At 28.2% G+C, this 24,486-nt stretch overlaps 1 protein-coding gene across 3 annotated transcripts in view; it reads right to left on the reverse strand.

The window, feature by feature from the left end:
- LOC107452835 (uncharacterized) overlaps positions 1-24,486 on the reverse strand; it is a 58,377-nt gene that overhangs the window by 13,878 nt on the left and 20,013 nt on the right. For all 3 annotated transcript variants that reach the window (XM_016069457.4, XM_016069447.4, XM_016069466.4), the window contains exons 6-10: positions 21,520-21,777; positions 15,393-15,590; positions 11,074-11,328; positions 10,121-10,421; positions 8,878-9,038 (exon numbers count right to left, since the gene is read on the reverse strand). In XM_016069457.4, the coding sequence (XP_015924943.3) occupies positions 8,878-9,038; positions 10,121-10,421; positions 11,074-11,328; positions 15,393-15,590; positions 21,520-21,777 (1,173 nt within the window). The remainder of the gene's footprint in view (positions 1-8,877; positions 9,039-10,120; positions 10,422-11,073; positions 11,329-15,392; positions 15,591-21,519; positions 21,778-24,486) is intronic.

Below are 24,486 nucleotides of genomic sequence, written 5' to 3' on the forward strand. Positions count from 1 at the left end.
ACATTTTAAAAATTAGATTTTTTGGAGACCTAAATCCATAATCTTCCAGGTGGGCAGATACCCTGAATATAGATACCTGCTAACCTCAGAAGGTTGGAATTAGGAAGATTAAAGTTAAAAAATAGGAAGATTTTGGGCAAAACATAAATTTTCATACTTAAAATACTTTAAAAAAAGTCTTTAAATAACCTTTTTCTTTATAATTTTCCACAGGATAATGAAAATTATTTACGGAACAGAAATTCCCTTATTTTATTGAATGAAAAATTAAACTGTGACATTAGGTTTTTCTACGTAAACTACATTTAGCAGTAGTGCTTAATTAATGTAAATAGGCTTCAAATAATAATATTTAAACACATTCAAGAACTAAAATACATAAAAATAAATGGAAATGTAGGAGCTGTAAAAAAAGAAATTCATACAAATTCCAAACTATGCCTAAGTTAGTTTTTAATGGCAATTAAAAAAGAAATAATAAAATGAACATGCGTAGGATTTAAGCTACATAACAAAGATTAAAGATAAAATATTTTAACTACTATTCTTAAAAGAAAAATTAATAATATTGCGAAATTTAAATTTAAAAAAAAAAATCAAGTTCAAAATGCAAATATTAATACAAAGAGTTAATGAATATAAGAAAGTGTTTATATAGTTGAAATTCAAGCAATATATTTTGGATTAAGAATTTAAAAACATAATTTCAAGACTTATATGGTTTTTTAAAAATAAGATCAAAATTTTAATAATGAAACTTTTTCAGAATTATTCGACAGATCAACTGAAGCTTTGCAACAAGAGAGCTTAACAAACTTCCACAATTTGGCTATCAGATAATTTGCTAGGTTTAGATTGCATATTTTTCAGAATAAATTCCACTGTTGTGAACATAAGATCATTTAACTACCATATATGTATAACACATTCTCTTTAGCATTTTCAATAGGTATTCCAAATAGCTTGGTAAACAAATTCAAGTGAATTTTTTTCTTATTGTTTCAAAGACTCCCCATCTGCTCAAGAGCACGGGGGGAGTTTTTCTGAGAATTACCTATTTTGTGAAAATTTAGATGTAATTCGTGAAAATTAAAAACTATATTAAAAACTCAACACAAAAATATTGTAAAGTACAAAAATATTTTCAAAAATTGTCACTTCAAAAAAATATCATTTATGACAGGTAAATTTCTATATATTTTTCCCCATATAAAAAAAAATAATGTTGCTATTGTATAATTGTGGTTTTAAAATTGCATCCAATTTTAAAATTCCAAAAAAATTCTTGTTCATAGTAAAATTTCAACTTGAATATAATAAAAACTTGCATTTAACAGTACTAGCACTAAAAGTTACTTTCATTACGAGAACATTTTCGACTATAGGTCACACAGAAAAAAGTTTCACTGCTAAAATTTTTTTTAAAATAAACAAAAAAAGCTTAAGCTTTTTATAAGAGAACTTTTTAAAATTATTTATCTAAAAATGAAATCATTTTCCTAGGGTTAATTATTCTGTTAGAATAAATTTACACAGTGTTTAAGATAATGTTCGAATGTTTACTTTCTGTAAAGTTTATTACAAAGTGAGATCCTTGTTGTTTCATTTTAAAAAACTCAGCTAAAAAATCTCTTTGATAGGGTGTCAGCGACTGGTTAGGTTTACCACATTGCAGTACCAGACCGAACATGTGCCACCTTTTCGTAAAAGACATTTGGCAAAAAAGCTGCTCTATTCCCTGAGGTTGCAACGAAAACAGGATTTTCATGAGAGCTTGCTTTATTAAAAGTATTTTGTGAAACTACCGTTTTGTGAAGTTACCGATAAACGGTAGTAAATATACCCTGGACAGACCCCTGAAGAACCATAAACAGTAACTGTAAAGGTAAGAGTTATGTCAAGAGAAGTAGCAGGAAGGGTAGCATCATCACAAACAAACAGTTATTCACAAGCATTTTATAGTTTGTCTATGGTAAAAAATCCTCTCGCCATAAAGTCTGAGACCGTCTGCTGCTATGGAAACAAGAATAGAGCATTTCAGTGAGGGTAGTTTCTCTTCACTCTAGAGCTAAATTATTCCCTTTCTCTCGCCGACCAAATTCTGTAATAAACAGTGACCCAACATCCCTGCTTGAAATAGTTATACCTCGTTATAGTCACCGCCACGGGTCCGGAAAAATGGCTAGACAGGGTGTGTAGCCAAATTTCTGAGCAAAAAAAAAGCACCTTTTAAGCACTCAAAAATATTTTTAAGCACTATATACATTAACAAAATTATTCTCAAAGACTTTACATGATCATGATAAAATAACTAGTTTCTGACAAAGAATTCGTTTCTTCATTATATTAGCCATTATAAAACGATCGAGAGATTTTCCAGTTTTATACAGAAGGTGGAAAATGAAGCCTGAAATAAAAATATCTTGCAAAATGCAGGGTAACTGTTACATTTTAGATTTTCAAATTCATGACTTTTCATGACTAATTCCAAGAATTTTTCATGACTTTACGAAGCTACTATTTTCGACAAAAACACAACAGTAAATTTAAAAAAGCACCATAATAACATTAATTGAAATTAAAGGTGTAACCAAAGCTGTTATATTCTGTATCTTCATATTTATAAATTTTTAATTTAAAAAACAGAGAAAATAAAGATTTGAAGCAATAAAATAGCTCAAAAGAAATTTTTTTCTCTTTTTTCCGCAGAATTATATTCTAAAGATACTTTTCATGTTCAAGGGGAAAGGAAAGAAATACTTCTGATTTTTCTGTTCTCATTTTGGAATAAAAATAATTGGCCAATCACTTCAAATTGATAAAATAAAAAATTAAATATTAAAAAATTATGAAATCACAGAAGTTTAAAAGATAATTTGCTCTAGAAATGATGACGTCCCCCCCCCCATTTTTTGAAAGAACACAATTTTTAAAGAACATGATAAAAACATTTTATATTTTAATAAAATATGACTATGAGTGGGGAGTTTGTTACAAATTCAGATATTCAGAACACCAAGAGATTGGGGGAGGGGTAAATTCTAGTTTAATAATTAGATTTTTTGGCGACATAAATTCATGACTTTCCATGACTTTTTTTTAAAAAAATAGTTACAATCATAACATTTCATGACAAATTTTGTTCAATACCAAAATTCATGACTTTCGATGATTTTTCATGACTTTCCAGGTGCGCAGGTACTCTGAAAATGCAACAGAGTTGCACATGAGAGTGCAAGAATCTCATCGAACCCAGCTCAGTAGGCAGACACACGGACTCGCAAGTATTTCATCAAACACGTAAAATGATTATAACTTTTATAACTTATGGACCGATGGTGCGCCAAAATGGACTGTGGTTGAATGAATGGTGGAAATTTTGAATAGAATAATCTGAAAAGCACGCTTTTGCATGCTTACGTGGCAAAAATCGACATGGTAAAGAAAATCTCATTTTCAAAAAGGAAAATGAAGCATTATTTAAAAACATCCAATTAAAAAAGCCTCTTAGCAAAAAACAAAAATATGCATCTTTAAGCACTTTTTAAAAATACTACGCACTATGTTATATACTTAACACACTTAAATAGGAAGGCAGCTAGTAGTAAATTAAATTTTGATCTTTTAGTCAAAAAATTAGATAGAAAACTTAGAGTAATAATGAAAACCTATTTTGTTCATAAAGCTTTATAAGTTTTTTTTTTTTTACTAAAAGTTCTAAAAAAATTTTGAAAATTATCAGAATGTGTATTAGAGCCTAATCATTCCTTTTAAGTAATAGTAATAATAAAAAAGAAATCAAATGAGAAACAAAAACTTCTTTGCAGTAAAAAAATTACCTTTTTCTCCTGCTAGAGTTCTTACTTTAGACAAACTATTCTAAAATTATTTCACAAAAATAACAATAAAATTAAATAAATATTGGATAATTGATTGAATAGAATAAACAGGGTTCCCACTCAAATTTTTTTTTAAAAAAATCAAGGACTTTTCAATGACTTTCAAGGACCTAAAGTCAAATTTTTTTAAGGACCTATATGATATTATTGTTACACGCTAAAGTACATGTCAACCAGATTTTACAATATATTGTATATCTATTGTATATATTGAAATTGCATATTTTTTAAATCATAATGCTTATTTGACAACAGCAAAAAATTATTTATTAAATTTATCAGCTAATAATACAAATGATTGATAGTTACACTGCTGTTTCAAATCAGTTTGAAAAATTCCAATTGACCCCCCCCCAAAAAAAAACAACAACCTCCAATTGACATAAGATCAGGGTTCGCCAAGTGGGCCCACTTTGAAAAAACCCGCCCGGGTTTTATTGGGTGGGCCCACCTTGAAAAAACCCACTTGGAACAATAAGTGGGTTTTTTCAAAAAAAAAAAAAAAAAAAAAAAAAAAAATTTTTTTTTTTTTTTTTACTAAAACTTATTGTTTTGCATTCACTTTTATATGATTTATTGTGCAGCATAAATTTGTCAAATAGAGTTGCATGATTTAAATGATTAAGTTTTTAATATTAGTAGAGTAAAAGAAACTCGAATCTTTATATAATTTTATAGTAGGTACTATTGAAAACTTCAAGTGGGTTTTCTCAAAAAGTAATATTTTAATGATATTAAATCAAATAAAAATTTAAATAATATAGTCTGAAAAGATCAATTTTTCAAATATAGTTGCTTTATATATTAATAAACAGGTTATTATTATTAATTCATATGTTTAAAAAAATTGAAAAGAAACAATTTTTTTCCTTTTTCACCAAGTCATACATTAACAAATTTAAAAAGTTTTATTTTCTGGTTTTAAAAAAAAAAAAGCTTAAGCTTTTTATAAGAGAACTTTTTAAAATTATTTATCTAAAAATGAAATCATTTTCCTAGGGTTAATTATTTGAAAACAAATGGGACAAGTAACATTATACATAGTTTTAATTTCACTTTCTATTAATCTTATTATAAAAACATGTAAGACCATTAAATATTTATTTCAGTTTTTTATTTAACTCAAGTCAGATGAAATTTTAGTTTTAACTGATTATAAATATTAACAGATTATAATTTTATAATAGGTAATATCCATATGTTTAATAAACATAGTAAATAAATGTGTGTGAAAACAAAAAGATTAAACCACTTGTTCCCTTTATATTACTGCATTTATATTTTATAATTCTAGAGCTAAAAAATTATGAAACGTAATGTACTTAACAATAAAGAAGATTCAAATATGTATTAGTGATAATGTGTTACTTAAACTTAAAATACATATAACCAGGGTTCCCCAAGTGGGCCCACTTTGAAAAAACCTACTTAGTGGTTTTTTTCACAATTTTTTTTATTTTTTTAATTTGGTTCAAAAAGAAGTATTTCCTAATACTGTCATTGGACACATCGTTGAAGTTATTTATTTTAGAAATGTGCATCAAGCACATGGATGGGCAAATGAAAAAAACTGCTAGATGATACTAGGCCAAATGATACTAGGTGGAATTCATATTGTGAGCGCGTAAAAATGTTTGCCAATAATTAGCATAAACATGAAGAGATTGTTCTTGAACATCAAAATGAATCTAATAATAATATGTCAAAAATATTAAATAATGTTGGGCTTTACCAATAAACTATCAATTGGGAAAAACAGATATCAATTGTTTCTGAAGCTTTAGAAAAGCTTCAATCAGAAAACATTTCAATTTCAGAACCTGTTGAAATATGAATTAACTTACTATCGTGTGATGAATTAGAACCCTATAAACATTTTGTAAAAAGATTCAATCAGGCTGTTCAGCCACATCATTTATTAGAATATGCATCCTGGATCCCGAAACAAGGGGACAATTTTTAAATGAAGAACAAGACCAATTAGCAGAAAACTGTCTTTCTAAGCATCATCCAGAATTTCTGCCAGGTGTTATGGCATTCAAAATATCCGATCCTGAATACTTTCAAAAATCAATGATGCTTGACACTGTTATTTAGCAGTTTTCATCAAAAAATAGTGGAAAATTATGGCAAAAAAAAAAAAATAAATAAGTAAATAAAAAAAATAAAATTCCTAGCTTCCACAAAATTTCTGTCAATTCTTTTTTCTTTGAACTCAGCACCAGCATCCTCTGTCTGTATCGAAAGACAATTTTCAATTTGGTGCAGAGTAAACTTCGAAATAGATTAGGTAGGAATAGATAAAGCTACAAAGCTCGTAAAAGTGTATCACCATCTAAGAGAGAAATGTAGACACTTTGAATCTGTTGTATGATAATAATAATAAAGGAAAAAATTGATCTTTTTTTAAAGTTAACTCTTAACATCCGCTGACAATTTTTAACTATTATCACAATTAAAAAACAGTTAAAAATTAAAATATTACTTTTAAGATTTTTTAAATATTATTTTTAAGATTTCATTTGAATACAATTTATTTTGTTTCTTTTAATTATGTTTAAAAATATTGAAAGCAAACAAAAAAAATTTATATTAAGTGATACATTAAACAACAATAAAAAATTTAAAGTTTTATTTTCTGATTTTAAAAAAATAAGCTGTAACTTTTTATATATGCTTTTTTATAATTTTAAGATTAATTTGTTTTTTGAAACTATAAAGTTAAAATGTATCTAAAATTGCATATATTTATCTAAATATTTGGAAAAAAAGGACATGTAACTGATACTCTTTATAGTTATACGCAATTTTAATTTCACTTTCTATTAATCGTATTATAAAAACATGGAAGACCATTAAATATTTATTCCAGTTTAATTTTATTACAGGTAAAAGTCAGATGAAATTTTAGTGTTTACTTATACAACCCTATTTTATAAATAAAAATATTTTCACAGTAAAATTTATGAGCACTAAATGAAAAAACCCAATTTCCCCCGGGTTTTTTCAAATAAAATCCAATTTTCCCCGGTTTTTTTTAAAATAAAACCCAGGCGGGTTGGGTTTTTTCAAACCCTGCATAAGATACTACCCAACATTTAAAACTAGCATCAGTGAAACTTTTCATGAAAAATTTAATGAAGTGAATTAGAATGAATGAAACTGAATGAATGAATAATGCATATTACATTTAACAAGAATAGTAAATAATTGATGAAGTATGTGTAATTGCACGGCTTTTAAAATATAAATACTTTTAATTATATACAGGAAATGTATATAATTAAATAAATTATCAAAATATATCCATTTAACATATCTGTTTCAATTTTAATATCAAATTTTCCATTTTCTTACTTCAGAATATTAGTAATGTATTTTAACATAGTAAAATCTATTGCAGAACAATATTTTACAGATAACTAAGACTTACCGAGTTTCATTTTCTTTAAAATATATCCATAAAATGCAAATTTTGAGAATATGCCTAATTTTCACTAAGAGTAATTTTTAAATCACATTTATACAAATCTAGATGTAAATCAAAATTATAAGAAAGGTGAAGTAAGTCGTGAAGATCACGATCTTGTAAATCACGCATCATTATGTGTTATTTGCAAATTGAAATTTAATTGCGTGTATGTTTCTTAAAATCGGAATAATATGAATAGCAAATTATACAAAACGCATGAACTAACAAGACATAAATCACTTTAATGGGAATTCTGTTCCGTGATTAGCTAATAGTTTTCATGTGAATAGTGATCATTATGATGCAAATTGCAATTCGAAAGGTGCTTAATATAGAACAGATATGTGTGATTCAAAAATCAGTTTGATGAGAATTGTGGGTGGTAATTCTTAAATCTCTCTTTTGTGAATCGCAATGTGTGATTTGTAAACTACTAGAATGAAAACTGTGAGGCATGATTCTGAAATTACTTAAATACGTATCACGTTATATGATTCAGAAATAACCTTAATTAAAATCATGACACGTGATTGATAAAATACCTTAATATGAAATCTGATGAGTAATTTGCAAATCACTTTGAAGTGATATTCGATATGAGATTCATTAATCATTTTCAGTTACACCACAATTCGTAGAACATTTTATATGAATTCTGATCCGTAAATCAAGAATCAGTTTAATGTGAATCAAGATGTTTATTCAATATCAGTGAAACCTGTAGGACTATATTTTGATATTAGCAGTAAAAACTAAATGTAAAAATTTGATTGTAAATGTTAAAAAATTACTTATCCTTTGTGCATAAATTAAAAGAACAAATAGGATAACAATATTAACCTGTTGTAATAATGAAGTTAACACATTGAACATATTTCTAAATCAATTAAACACTATACATCATTTGAAAACTATGACTAAAAAACCTAAAATTTGCTAGAAATTTTAGCTTTCAAAACATCAGAGATATGAACAATAATCTGGTCTGAAAAATCTAGGAGAGAAAAGTTTTGCACCTTTCTTAACCACTTTTCACTTCAAGCATAAAAAATTGCATCAATTAAAATTTCCATTGAACTAATTTTCTATTTTTTTACTACTTTTCTGTAAAAAAAATTAGTAGTATTTTAATTCCTAAAAAATCAAGTACTTTTCAAGTGCCCTATGGCAGAATTCAAGGACTTTTAGGGGCCCTGATTTTTTCAACCAAATTCAAGGACTTTCAAGTACCATGGGAATCCTGATAAAGATAATTACAGATTTCAAAAATTATTTCTGGTAAAAAATAAATAATAATAATATTTTAACCCTTAGAATGAACCACAGTAATCCTTCCACATAACTCTAGGGTTCCACGGAGCACCTTGCGGGAATGCTGCTCTAGATAATAGGTACATATTTGTTTGCTTTTTTAAAAAATAAGCATAACACCAAACAAAATTTAGTATGAATTATTCTGAAAGTTATTGCAATAATATTGGAACAAAATATAAGTCCTATACAAACCTTTGTCGTAAAAACAGCAACAGGTTGGCGAGTAGGACGAACACTGACGAGAGTTTGTGGTACCAAAGGTTTATTAGCAACAGGTGTGCTGGTACGAGGTTGTGCCAACGACACAACATTGGCAATAACTGGTGAATTTAGAGCTGATGTGGTTTTCAAAGCTGAAGAGAGAATGATAAATTCATAAATAAATAAAAAAAAATCATAAATAACAGAAAAGTCATGATAGATACAAATTTTAAAAAAATTATAGTGTTTAAAGCAGTTAACTTCTAAAAATATCATTCAGATGTGATTAGATTTAAATGCGATTATAAAAGAAAAAAATTAAAAACAAGAGGCTATACTAAATAAACAAATTCTATTATACAAACTATAATTATGATCATGAACAATGATAAATGACTTTTTATAGATCTTTTAAATTGTTCTTCAATTCTTAAATTGCATTATTGAGCAGTGCTGGCAAAAATCATGATTTTTTAAGAAAATCAAGAAAGGTAAGATTATTTTTTTTTTACTCAAATCAGATTTATATATAAGTTTATTTTTAAAATTTTAAGCTCATATAAAATGCATCAATGATTTTAATACACTGAAAATATTTAATGCTTCCAACTAAAATGGTAAAAATTATTATTTAATTCCTAAAACTAAAAACTTTCTGGAAATTTCTTCGTAAAATAACTTCCAAATTGCAATTACGAACTTTTCTTTGAGATGCACTTTCCCTATTTCCTAAAATACTTTAAACTTGTTAATGCATTTTATGTCGGAAATGACCTTGAATTGTTTTTGTACCCACTTAACGTTTAGAGAAACAAGTCCCTTTATTTCTGTTTGCATTTCGACGAAAAACTCAGACAAAATGAACAGATTTTATGAGTAGCCATTAAACTTAAGAACGCATGAGGTAATGTATGTTTAAAATTACTTTTATACTAAATGCAGATATAATTTTGTACATAAATTTAGCTTTTTTCAGATGAAAATTTATGTACTGGATAATGTTTTGCTCTATTCTTTTCTTCCATGGATATTTTTTTTTATAGTTTATACAATAAATAGTAGATACTACTTTACAAGATATTGCTAGTTTAATTATGTCTACTGTTTATGACCTGATTTGTGTCGTATTTCAAAAGGGGATCTTCTATTTAATTCCATATAACCAACTGATCATCGAGCGACTTCGTTAAATGACTGTAAATTCATAAATTATATTGCGTAAAAACTAAATTACTTTGAACGGGTGTAGTCAACTGTCGAGTCATAGACGTTGTGGTCAGAGCTGGAACGCTGGTGAATTGATTCTGAAAAGCCAAGACACAGTTGTATGCGCAGAAATTGCGAATGGAGCCATCACTCATGGTGAGGTGATACTGAGCAGGTTGAGTCTTTGAACAGTTATCACATCGAATGCTTTTTGAAGAGGCTGCATTAGCATTGACTCGATGTAAAGAGAGACAGTTCAAGGAGCAATAGATTTTCTGTCCATCACTCCGATCCACTTTTTCTATCATGTCAAAATTATATTTTTTCACCTGGAAATAGAATTCAGTTTTTGATATTGATTTTCACATGGTTTTTAAATATATCTAGATATATTTCAAACTAAATGGAAAATAGGCATTTGAGTATTTACTTTTCAAGCATATTTGGCAGTTATTGCTGTTGAATTTTCCATAATTTTTATACTAATATCTATTACTTATTACAACAACTCATTCTCGAAACGGAAAATGCATTTGCTCTCGTCGTCAATTACAACTACGGATAAATTATGTTTTTTACTGTGACGATTATTCACAAAATGGGAAGAAAGAAATTATTTGTGCGTCCCCCCAAACAAAATGCGAGAATTTCACCCATATAGAATAAAAAAATATTACATATTCAATTTTAAAAAAATAGTTTTTGAATCATTTTATGTTTGCAGAAGCCTTTTGAATATGCATTTTGCAATGCGATTCAAAATGGGCTGAATTTTTCTAATTTATATGAGTTATATAGGGGGGAAGGAGGCACAAAAAAATGAATCTGTCTCAGGAGACAAAAAACACTTACGTGCCTGATGAATACTAGGAATTATACTGATATGTATAGGTTGTTTTTAAAGTAATAAATTTACTTTATAAATACTATACTTATTTTGAAAATAATTTGATGAAATGAAACAAGACTTTGATTAAATACCTTACAGAAAAGACATTGAGTGATTCTACGGTGAGATAAAACATATGTAGTCATGCAAGTTTTGGAGCAAAAGAATTTATATAATCCATCCATTTTGAACTTGAAGTCATTCTCTTTATTACTATTGAGATCATTTCTACACTCAAAGAAGCGGTGACATGACGCACAAACATTCTCAGATTTCTTCAGGGTGCAGCGCAATCCAGCAACGCAGCTGTCACAACACAAGAAATATTTTTTTTCATTGTACGGGACCTGTAAAAAGAAGCTATTAAATACTAATTCAAAATTTACACAGAAAAACATATTAAAAAATATCCAACCAACAAGCGCTAAAGATTCTTAGCATTTATGGATGGTTGACTGAATGTAAACAATAACGAGCTTTCTAAAACCAGAAGATAATCTGGTTTTATGAAGCTTGTTATTGAAAACTTTCGGCCTCCGTTTATGTTACGAGATGATGTGTGAATGGCTTGATATTCTTGGACGTATTGTTAAATGTTAGAAGTTGTGATTTACGTGTAACTTTACCTTTCATAACAGTTTCCTGAAATTTAAAAATTTTGTTTGTGAGCCAAAAACCAATTGAAGAAAATTAATGTTTTGAGTGTTATCTCTCATTTGGCTATATTTGTGTGAAATATCAATGTTAGTTATTCTTTGGGTCACATCCTACAGGGCATAGCATGCTTGCAGAGTCACAAATTCACATGTTGTTTGCGTCATTGAAACTTAAATCGAAAGAATGTGCTATATTGTAAATGCTACAACAGCCAGATTTTTCAACAAAAAATAAGTAACTTTTAAGTATTTTTTTAGCACTCAAAAAATATTTTTAAGAACTATATACATTAACAAGATGCAAAATAATTTTCGAAGAATCTTTGAAAATTATAATGAAAGATTTAATGAATGATCATGATAAAATAACCAGTTTCCGACTAGTTCCTAGATTATATTAGCCATTATAAAATGATCAAGAGATATTTTGATTCAATATCAGAGGGTGAAAAATGAAGCCTAAAAATTGAAAATATCTTGCAAAACGCAGTTGAGTGGCACATAAGAGTGCAATAAGCTCAACCAACCCAGCTCAGTAGACGTACAGGCGAACTCTCAAATATTTAAACAAAGATGTAAAATGAATGGTGATTTCATGCGCTATGGATCGACGGCAAACCGAATTAGATTGGGGCTGAAAGAATTGTGAAAATGTCGGAATAGAAAAATGTGAAAAGCACGCTTTTGCATAATACATTGCAAAAATCGACATTCCCTTTTCGAAATTTTAAAAACATCCAATAAAAAAAGCATCTTTCAGGGCTTTTATAAAACGAAAATAAGCATTTTTTAAAAACGCTACGCACCGGGGTGAAAATCAATCTGAAGTAGCAACCCGGAAGTCTTTTAACCACCATCTGTGCTTTTACACGGTCAACCACCCATATAACTGTACTTTGTTAAAAAATTTAACCAACTATACCATACTAATTAAAAACTGGTTTTGTGTTTCACTATAGTGAATTATCAATGGACTCTAATGATGCTTCACTGCATCCAAATTCTTTGAAAAGACTATTTTTCAGCATGTTGCACTATTATTGTTGAAATAGTAGAAATAGAATATCATTTGCTTTATAAATTGTTAAATATATAAATATACAAAAATTCTCTGTAATTAGAGTTCCTTACAGCTTCCTTAATCAGAATGTCGAAAAAACATTAAAAATATTCTCCATACAATGAAGTAGCTGTACCCCTATAACATTCAGACATGTATATCTTTTAATTTCTGCTGATTTTTAGGAAGTTTTTAAATGTTTATCTTTTTTATTTCTGTAATTTTTTGAAGAAAATTGAAAGTAAATAATGGAATTTCATCTAAAAAAATTCATTTCAATAAATCAACAAGCAAAATAACTCATTTAAAAAACTCTTACATAATGTGCTTTATTATTTTTAATCCGTGATCACAACGCTTGCCCTTTAGCAGGGTAAATATTTTTATATTTAGTTCTATCAGAATCATAGGTAGAGAAGGACACCTTTGTTAGCAGAAAATAACAAGGAAAATTTCCCTAAGGAAAGGAGCTTGAAAAAACCACTCAGAACATTGGTAATTCCTTCTGAAACAGAACGGGCCCAACATTTGAAGAAAATATTTTTCCTTTCTATTCTAAACAAACTTGCAACCAATAACTTCCGATTTTGTGATCTCATACTGTTACAGATGTGTGTATTATGGTAAAATATATATTTTTTTGTCTTCAATTTTTATAAATTAAAGTGAAGTTATTTAAGTCTACATTGTTTATTTCATTCCAATAAATAAATGCGATTTCAGAACCGTAATAGTTATAAAATATTCTTCTTTATAGAATAGTATATATTTCAACAACAATAAAGAATTATCTGAATTACTTGAAATAATATCATTTATGTTGATTATTAATAAATTTTTATCATTTTCTTGGTAAGTATTTTTGAATGATAAATTTCAACTAGAATTCAGTGACTCTGTTTTTAAGTTACACATTGAAATTCATATCAAGATCTAACAATTGTAAAATTTTATTGTGTAGTATGTCATCTTACTGTAATAAAAGGATGATCTGTGTATATGTCACACCCCTTTTATAAAAGAAGGTTTTATTAGACTCATTCATGTAAAAATTGAAAAACTAGTTATTTTTATTTCATAAATTAATTTTTTTTTCAATTGTTGCTTTTCAGTCTTCACTTAATTAGAAATAAAATATTAAATAGCTATTAAATTAATATTATGTAAACTAAATTGCAATTATAAAATGTTAAAAAAATATGTTTCAACATTTGATATTTATTGTTTTCGACAATATCAACCTTCATTTGTGAAAAGGTACCCCACCATAGAATCGAGTTAACATTTATCATATATTAGTGAATTGGAATTACATATTTGCAGTGGTAGTTACATTACAGTACTCCCCCATCAGAATTATATGTGTGATAGAATTCGATGAACGGATACCACTAGTTGATTCATTGCTGTTCCGTGAAAAGCCGGGAGAGCTGTATTAAGATTACCAAATTATTTAGTGCTGAATGTGAGAGCTGTATTAAGTTCACAGTCGCTACAGTGCTGCCGTTATAAGTCGAGTGTATATATGTGTGTAATCGAGATTGAGAAGCAACAGCGTGAGGAGGACCATTCACAAGTAGCAAGTCAACTGTTCAAAGTGGACCATCCTACGAAGTGAGCCTGTTCAAATCGCAGTGGGCGTTACTGTCACTATAGGCATGTTCACATTGAAGTGGGAGTTTCTGTCAAATAAGGCATGTTTGCATACCGTCCAGGTCACCCAAGTGGGGAGTGAGTAGCAATCGACCACGTCGACCGTCATCTACGAAAAGGCACCCCGTCATAGAATCGAGTCAACGTGTCTTACATACTAGTGAATTGGAATTATATTTTTGCAGTGGTAGACACACTACAAATAGTTTTGGTTGGTTTAGAAAAAACCTATTTTTTCCAAGACGGTTTTCGCCTCTGAGGAAGAAACTTGCCTTCCCTGCTTCATGACATATACCAAAAATATACACAAAAAAGAAAAAAAAACATGAGAATGAAAGAGGGGGAAAACAGATCAGGAAAATAAAAGACGAGGGATTGCTGTTACAGTTTATTGTTTTCCAAGAAAAGTTTTATAACCAGGGGTGATTGTAACACAAAATTAAAAACCCTGAAAATTTTATGTGCAAAAAATCAAGATTGAGATATTAATTTATATACCAGGTATGCTTTGTATTTAACATAATTATTTCTAAATAAAATCTATAATTAAATTTTCTACCTATGATGAATATCACATTTTTATAGTAACTAATTTAATTAAAAGCTATATTATTAACTAATTAATTAAAAGCTATTTTAGCTGATTGCGACACAGTTTCAAATGTACAAAATGGAGAAAATCCACAGAAAGAATCAATCTGTGGATTTATACCCACTGACAGAAGAATGACATGCATGAAAGCATCTCGTTAGCAAGAATTAGCAAAACTTTAAAAATTTGAACTTTAGACTGAGGAATTCCGTGAAAATTTTGTAGGATCATAAGTTTTTGATTAGCGAAAGTTCAAGAACCGATGGTCTTGAGAATCGCGGAATTCCATGATTTTCCCAGAAAGATTATATGCCCTGCGCTCTTAATTTTTGGACCCGGAAGGATAATATGAAAAACCCAAAATTCCGGGATACCCCAGGATTACAATCACCCCTGCATAATAATTATGTAATAAGTGCTTTAAAAAAGAAAGCATTTAAAGAGAAGTACCTGGATTTTAAATGTGCCTTGTTTTTTACAGTGAGCACATTCCTGAGTCTCTGGAGCTGTTTTGGATAGGTTGTTCATTGTTTCATAACGCTCCATACAAGATTGTGAGCAGAAGTCTTTAAACTGCCCCTTATCACCAACTGGAGCAAGAAATCCTTCAGTTCCAGCAGATAAATCTGTTTGACAAAATGTACATACCTACAAAAGGTGGATATAAGAGCTTTTATTTATTCTTTTTTTTTAAACAATATATTACTCGAAAAAATTAAATAAGTGTATTAAAAAAAATGTAAAAAAACAAAAAAAAAACACATGAACAAGTTCATGTCATAGACCATAGATTACTACGCACAGGACAGTAACTACATTGTCAAACAACACATTTTTGATGGATTCCCACTTAAATTATGACACAAAAAAAAAAAAAAAAAAAAATTCTGAGTTATCTGATTATTTAAAGGAATAATTCTAAAAATTAACGCATCAGTTAGTAAACATAATATTAAGGACAGAAAACAAAAATTAAAAGATCGCTATTCAAATCACCAGGGATGAAAGTACCAGTTAGCAAAAAAAGCTGAATTCTACATAAACGCAATCAAACATTATGAAATTAATAAATATATGGAGTTTAAAAAGCTTTGAAAAAAGCTGAATTCAGAGTAGAAGCTGAAAACTTTCATGCCTGAATCACGTGAATATGAATAGGGAAAATGGATTTTAAAAACACAAAATAACAAATTGCAATACTGGATTTTTAAATCACTTAAATAAGAATCAAGATGCATAATTTTTAGATCACGTGAATATGAATCGCAATGAGTAGTTTTCAAATAGCGTATAATAGGGGCGATTGTGAGTCCAACTCAAAAATCCTGAAAATTTCTTGAGTAAAATCATTAATGACGCATTTCAAAAAATTAATATCGTTATAAATTTAAATCATTGATATTATCAATACATGAAATTCTAAATAAATTATATGCAACATAATTTAAATGAATTATTTATATGCTTACTTTTATCTCTAATCACTTTTATTATTCTACCAGAAAAAATATACAAGAATTTTTATACATAAATGTGACGATTTCTTGAAATTTCTGGATCTTGGATTTCCGTAACACTGTTTGCGAAAGATCCGGAAATCCGGATTTTTTCCGGAGCACAATCATCTCTGGAATAAATACGAAAAACGATGTTTGATATTACAACTGCATAACGAATCACAATATTGGATTTTAAAAATGAGTGAACACAAATAGCAACATTGGACTAGTGGGAATATGAATTGCGATATTGGGTTCTAAAAACTCTTAAATGCAAATCGCGATATTCGATTTTTAAATTGAGTGAATGCAGGGTTGCCACAGTAAAAAATGAACAAAAATAGTTGCCTTTAGTAGCCTCAAGCATGAAAATAGTTGCCCAAAACAATGAAAATAGTTGCCTGAACTGGAACAAAAATTTGTCAAAAATAGTAGCCAAATAAATAAAATTACAGCTTAATTGTCAAATACTATGATTAGGACTGGGTGATGTCAGAAATTTTAAATCGTGATACATCGTCAGTTAGAGATTGCAAGATAGCGATGTATCGCGATTTAGCATATGTTCAAAAATTACCTATGGGAAATCTATAAATCAATCAAAAATAAATAAAAATGAATAAATCTATTACAAAAGAAAATATTAATTCTAAACATATTCTACTATGACATCAATATCATTGCTTAATTTTTTCAATTAAAATAATAAAGAAGTCAAAGAAAAAGCAATCCTAAGCTTTATTTCCTTTTTCTTAAATTAAAAATGATTTAAGACATATTGGTTTAAAAATAATAATACCGTAACAAAATATTTTACATACATGCATTAAAAATTTAAAAAAAAAAAAAAAAACGAAAGTGGAAAACAAACCAAAGAAATGTTCCCTTCAGAAAAAAGAAACATTATTTTAAATTATTTGTTTAAAAAAAAACATGCTTTTGAAACCTCATTAGACCCTTAATTTTATTATTTAAAATAGTAAAAAGTAGTTTTAACTAATGGTCAAATTATGTACAGAATAAATGCAAAAATATTTTTACTTATTTATTATTATTTTCTTCCTTGAAAATAAAATCGACTAAAGATTTATTTGTTTAAAAATGATACTGATTATCTAACAAATTATAAAACAAACAAGTATTGAAAGGATTTTAATAAAAAATTTTTAAAAAAAACAACAAACTTTAAGTACTAATGTTAAATTATTAAAAAGCGTCAAAACATTACTCAACTCCTTATTTAATTTTAAAAGAATTTATTTGTTTTTTAACTAATAGGCAAATTTTTTTAAAACTTTGTCTTCATTTCTCAAAAATAAAAGCAAATTCAATAAAGGTAAGCTTTGCTTTAATTTTTTTATAATTAAAAACGACTGAACATTTATTGGTTTAAAAATAATCAAATTATTATACTTACCTACATTTAATAAATTTTAAAAAAAACTAACTTTTTATAACAAAGTTAAATACAAAATACCCCTATTAAATTGTAGCTTAAAATGAAAAACAATAATTGAAAAAAATCAATGAAATATCTTCTTTTTTATTTATATTTTCTTGTTATTGATCTATTGAGTTCAGAACGAAAATTTAAGATAACAGCGATTGTACAGCAATCGCAAAGTAACAGTAGATCTACTAAAAATAAATGACAAGAATCGTTAAACCCAAACAAAAAATAAAATGGTAATAAAAATAATGCAGAATGAAACGATCGCTAAGTAGCAAGAGTCTCATTGAAAATAATTTTCAAGAAATCCGACAATTATTTCCAATGAAATAAAATGCACAACGATCGCGAAATGACTTAAGTCCCATTAAAATAATCTTCAAAAAACTCAAAATCGCGAAGACAAAAATGGACATAAAGAAGCTATGCATTGCGTTCTATATTACAACGCTGATCCTCGCTCGAAACCGGGAGTTCTGATTCAATTTGCTTTACGTCATTCAACATCACGAAACTAACATAATCTTTTTTAGCAGAACACTATCTACTTCTCTGCAGCTAGACGAAATCAAATCGTCTTCGTCAGTGCGGTAACAGCGTTAGCTTAGCCAAGGCTCCTTGCATATTAAATCGTTAAACCGCGATTGTAGTCTTATTCCGGCGGCATAAATCAGATTGCTGATGCATCGCCTAAAACGAAAGTCACTACATCGGCCTACCGATATATGTATTAAATCGATATTTCGCAATACATCAATTTATTGCCCAGTCCTAGCTATGCTCCAATTAAAGAAACGTTTCGTACAAATATAAATGGTATACATATTAGAAAATAGGTACCTAAATAAAAGTTGAATTACAATAAAAAATGAATGTTAATAGAAGTAAAAAACAATTTAAAATAACAAAACTGCCCCTCAGAGAGAAAATATAACAAGTACTTTATTAAATCTAATGGAAATCGAAAGTTTTGGCTTTTTGGACATAAATGATTGTATAAAACAGTGATTCTCAACCTTTTTTACGTGGCGGCAAACTTTTAACGATTTCAAAATTGACAGCACAAAATGAAAGAAATTTGTTTAAAAGTTTTTTACTTACCTATAACACTGTGTTAAATAGTTTGTCATAATAATTTTGAATGTGAAATAAAATAATTTGTACTACAAAAGCATGTTTATTAAGGAATTAATTATTTCTTCCGACTAATTTTTTGTTAGTTAGTAACAGTTATTTATTTTTTTGCTAGTTATTAATTGTTAGCTTGTTTTCTATAGTTATTATCTGTTCGCTTTTTTACACCAATTCTTATTTTTTTGTGATTTCCTGTAAACTAGTATTTTTGATAATTATTAATTGTTCGCTTATTTTTTGGTAGTTATCCTTTGTTAATTTGTTTTTATAGCTATTTATTGCATAGCTTACTTTAATGATCAGTTTTTATTTCCGTTTGAAAGTTAATATTTAGCTTGCTTTCCTTTGTTAATTAATAATTTTAATAGTCATTAAATTTCCTACCTATAATTTCAACATTTTTTAAAATTGTCAAAGACAATTTAAACACTTTCTTCTTATTCTAACTTATTTTAAGATTGTCTGAGACAAGACAATCACCGACAAAGACGTTCACACGGTTAAAGCGTGGAAAAATTATAAAAAGTATGTATATATATATACACTTTTTTCTCATTTAAACTTTACTCATAATAAAAAAAGCATTATAATTTTTATTGCATCATTTCCATTATTTGGCGGCACATTTTAAGAATTTGGCGGCACACACAGTGGTTGAGAATCACAGGTATAAAAGTTTGCTTTCTTTTATTAACGTTCTGAAAAGTAGCGTTCATTTTTGTGAAAGAGCTTCGCTAAGAGTAAAAAAGTCTCCTATTCCTGGAAATAGTTGCTTTTTTAGCCTTTTCATGCAAAAAAAAAAGGTCGCCATAGTCGCCTAAAGCCAAAAATAGTAGCAAATAGTTGCATTTTCAGGGTGGCCACTCAAATCAGATTTCAAATTTCCCTGATTTTTCCAGGTTTTCCACATAAAAACCTTAAAATTTCCAGGTTTTTGTTTCTTTTTTATTATAAAGTGTAGGATGTGTACAATATTATAAAATAGGGAATTATAAAATATTTTATTCAAAATGTTATTTTTTTAATGAATCATCTTGAAAAAAATAATTTTTTTTGACAATTTTGCAAGATTTTTTATATATTTTCTAATGTTTTGGTACAAAATTTTGAATCAAAAATTATATATTGACCAACAAAAGAGTAAAATTAAATATTAATATATAGTTGGTTCTTAAAAAAACCTTTTTTAAAAATTAAAATATGTTATAAAAGGTTAAAATGAAATAGAAAAAAATTAGCATTAATGAAACAATTGTAACGATTTGTCGACAAACATTGCTGTGAGCAATTGTAAAAAAATGTGTGATTGGTTGGTTTGTTGAGAAAAAATAATTCACAGATTTCTTTGTATGGGAGTAGAAAAGCTTTTAGAAAAAGAGTGCAATATAAAATCTATTATTATTAAATTATAACCAACTAATTTTTGGAGAATTTTATAAAGTTAAAAATACAAAAACATTTTGTCAAAATAGGAAAAAAAAAGTACCACCAAAGCATCGGAACAAACTTGAGCCATAAATGGATTCAGCCAAAGGACAGAATTTAAAAACAGAAGCTAATATCTTAATCCCTTTTTCCACCTCCACCAAAATCTTTCCTAAATTGCACAGTCCCACAGCAGTCAAAGGTTTCTACATTCATTTAGCAACCATGGGAGAATTTTATGTGGCATTCTAGTTTAACAGAGCTGTAATGGAGCAAATTTTGATGCAAGCAAAGTATCGCTGAGTTGATGATATTTCAACTGTTTGGCGATACATTTCCGTTTAAAAAAAGTGGGTATAATGGATGAAATATTTTAAATTAAGAAAATTAGTAAATAATTTAAAATAGTGAAATTAAAAAAATTATCAAAGAAAAAATTTCCAGCTTTTCTTTGAAATTCCCTGATTTTTTCAGGTTTTTTCCAGTATAAAAAAAAATTTCCTGATAACTCTAGGTGGGTGGCCACCCTGATTTTAGTAGTCTATGGCAACCCTGTGAATGGGAATTGTGAGTACGATTTTTAAATCGAGTAAAAACAAATCGCAACATATAACTTTTAAATCAGTTAAATGCGAAAATAGATTATTGATATTAAAATCGTCTGAATAAGAATCACAATTTTAGCAGATTCCGGCTCAGCTCTTAACATTTGAAATTCTGAAAATTAGTTAAACAGACGAAATCAAATATCGGCGGTCGAAACGAAACTGCTTAGAACTTCTTTCCGCTCTATAGAGTAAGTCATGGTTATCTAGGCAGCGGCGTACCTGCCGAAGCTCTACTCATTCACTTCTGAAAATCATTTCATCAGGAGGCTACTGCAAAGGGGAAAAAGTTCGTTCAAAGGCTGACTATCGTTTGGGTGGCTTGGGTTTCTCCAATTAAATCCCCAAAAATGTAAGTTCTTGGAATATTTTCGGAAATTTTAAAAATTGGGAGAAAAAAAGCGGATTTCCGCTTTTTTGAGGATTTCTTTCTTTCATCCCTGATAAATATTGATTTCACTTACTTTAAGGCCTTTCTTGAAATCGTCGAGGCAACTGCCGGAGCAGAATTGTCGAATATCCGATCCGAAACAGACACAGTATTTTCCCAGTGATGCTTGCTGTACAGGTGCCTGACAGCAGGTGCAGTGACTGCCAAGAAATGACTGGTATTTTCCGAGGCAATCCTCTCCACAAAATATCATGGTTTCCCAAGTCAGGTGAACATTTTTGTCTTCTACCTTATTTTCACATTGAGAGCATTTTCTAGGTGGGCCATTATTCTAAAATAAACAACACAATTTAGGTCGATAGATGGAAGAAAGAAAGAAATAGGCAGACAAAGTGAAAGGAATTCTTATTAATACCATGCATTAAATTAACAGTTTATAATTGCAAACTAGTCTAAATAATAGTTAATTACCCCCGAGACAGAATTTTTTCAGGCTTTCTGGGACAAACTTCCCTAACATTGATATTTATCTTTAAGATACTTATAACAATTACTAATTTAAAGTTACAGAAACGACAGAAGAAAGTATAGAATAAAAACTTGATATTTTTTTAAATGTAATATTATCTCACACTTTGTAGGTGGAAAAATGCACTCATTATTTCCCCTTTCTAATCTTGTAAATCATTAAAATTCATAAAAAATTGAAATTTGTATATAAATTAAAAACCGTAAAATGCCTTCCAAAATAGACAAAATCAAGTGAATGGGACTCTTTAAAAAAAAGAGACACTCAAATAAGTGTGCGTAAAACAGGGTGTTCTTAAAAGAAACTCTCTTTTAAACGATTTCTGAATGTCTCATTTTATGTTATTAAATTTGAGTTCTAGCTGAAGGACGGACTTTTCTTAAATCCCAAATATTTTTTTTCCTATCTGATGCGCATCTTTAAAAATAAATTCTGCAGAAAAAGAAAAAAACATTTTTCGAAAAATTCTGCAGGAAGGAAAACCACAATATTTCCGTTCTGCGAGAATGTCGACGTAATTCCGGGGTTATTTGATTGATCATTTTTACAAGAGTGAAAAGTAAATTAAACAAATTTCTTAAGGAATTAAAATTCAATCTTTTACGCAAAGGACAACTTTATTTCATAAAAATGTTTTAGAAAAAAATTTACGACTTCATTCTATTGTAATATAAATCACACGCTGCATTCATTACATACAGCTTACTAACTTTCAAAACCTTATGCTGTCAAGTAAAAATACAGAAAACAATCCTTGATTTAATGTCAAAGGTATTTATCAATAAATACTATTAATACAAATAGTTTTACATACCTAATCATAAATTAAAAGTTAAATATAATAAAGAGTTTTTAGCTGAAAATTTTATTTTTATTCGCTAATTACTGGATATTAATTACCAAAAAAGTAAACAACTAGGCTCAATAAATAATTAACCAATTGAAATAATTTTAATGAAGTATTAATTTTTGACTTATCTAATATATTACTTTTTTTTACCTAGTATATATTTTATCTAAAATAATATTATTTAACTTTTAGATAATCCCTCTTTAAAACAGAATATTTAGTAAATAATATAAGAACACAAAATTCATCTAGATATAAACCAGGGGTCTGTCCTGACATTTTGTGAAAGGTCCTGTTTTTGTAAAATAGTGAAAAAACTATTCATAATTTGTGAATACAAAATTCTTTCAACCAGGGTCCTGTTGTTGCAAAAATTACTAAAACCCTTTTCAAGAAGTTTTTAAATTCGAAATCGATACAAGATTCTGCTCAACAATTGCTGCTACTAAATTAGAGATGCAACATACAAAAATTTGGTATTTAGCCTGTACTGCTTAACACAGAATATTCATGTCGGACGAATAATAGAGACAAAATCACTTACATTTTTAATAATTTCAATTGACATACAGTAGAGTCCCGATTATCGCAGTTAATGTGAACCACGACTAACTCGGATAACTGAAAAACTCGGTTAAAACGAAGAGTATAAAAAAAAAAGAAAGAAAAAGAGTTGGTATAAATGTAATATATTTAAGAAATATAAAATTTATACGAGTATACCACATACAATTCATATTATAATTAAGATCAATAAGATCAACGGAATAAATAAAAAAAAAAAAACTAATGATAAAATTTATGAATAAAAAGAATTTATTTATTAAGTGCAAAATTCATCATGAAAAAAAAATCAAACGTAGTAGAATCAGAAAAACAAAACTGCAATCTGCTTCATAAAATAATCATATGTTTAAATTAATAACCAATTCTCCTTCAGGGCTGCCACAGGAAAAATACCCCAAAAAAGTTGCTTAAGTAGCATAAAATTTTTAAAAAAGTAGCAAAAAAAGTAGCCTGTAAGCAAAAAAAAAAGTCGCAAAGAAGTAGTATAATAAAAATTTACATTAGGTAATAATATAATAGGTAGGCATGAATAAGTAACAAGCCTGAAAAAGATAGATATGAATAAACAAAAATCAAATAATCTAGACTATTTATTAAAAACAAATACAATTTTTAAAAAATAATTTACAATTTATGCTTTTGGCTTTTTATTGAAGAAAGATTCTATTAAATTAGATTTTCTCTTGTTGACAACCCTATTTAGCCTATTTTCTTCTTGCTCACACTCTCTCTCTTTTTCTTTCAATTTGAGACTACCTTCTATCATACCCTGTGCTATCCGAATGCTCTCAATATTTTTATCATCAATTGCCAGTTTCAACCTCTTATTTGCCTCTTTAAAAAGTTCATCAGCTGATTTTCCAATTTCCTTTCGTTCTCGGTTGACTATCTTTGCTTTCTCTTCCAATTTTTTGACACCCTTTTAAATTTAACAAATTTTCTTCCTGCTTTTTCTTTTCTTTAAGATTTTCTTCATTTTCTCTTTCTACTCTCAGCTCTTCTTCTTTCTTCTTTTTCTGATCATCAAGATAAAGTTGATATGATTTACGTGCACCATAAGCTAAGTTTAAAAGATCTTTAGTTATTGGAATTTC

This window comes from Parasteatoda tepidariorum, chromosome 1 (assembly GCF_982258835.1).
Source record: "Parasteatoda tepidariorum strain Cologne lab strain chromosome 1, Ptep-v5.0, whole genome shotgun sequence".
NCBI lineage: Eukaryota > Metazoa > Arthropoda > Arachnida > Araneae > Theridiidae > Parasteatoda > Parasteatoda tepidariorum.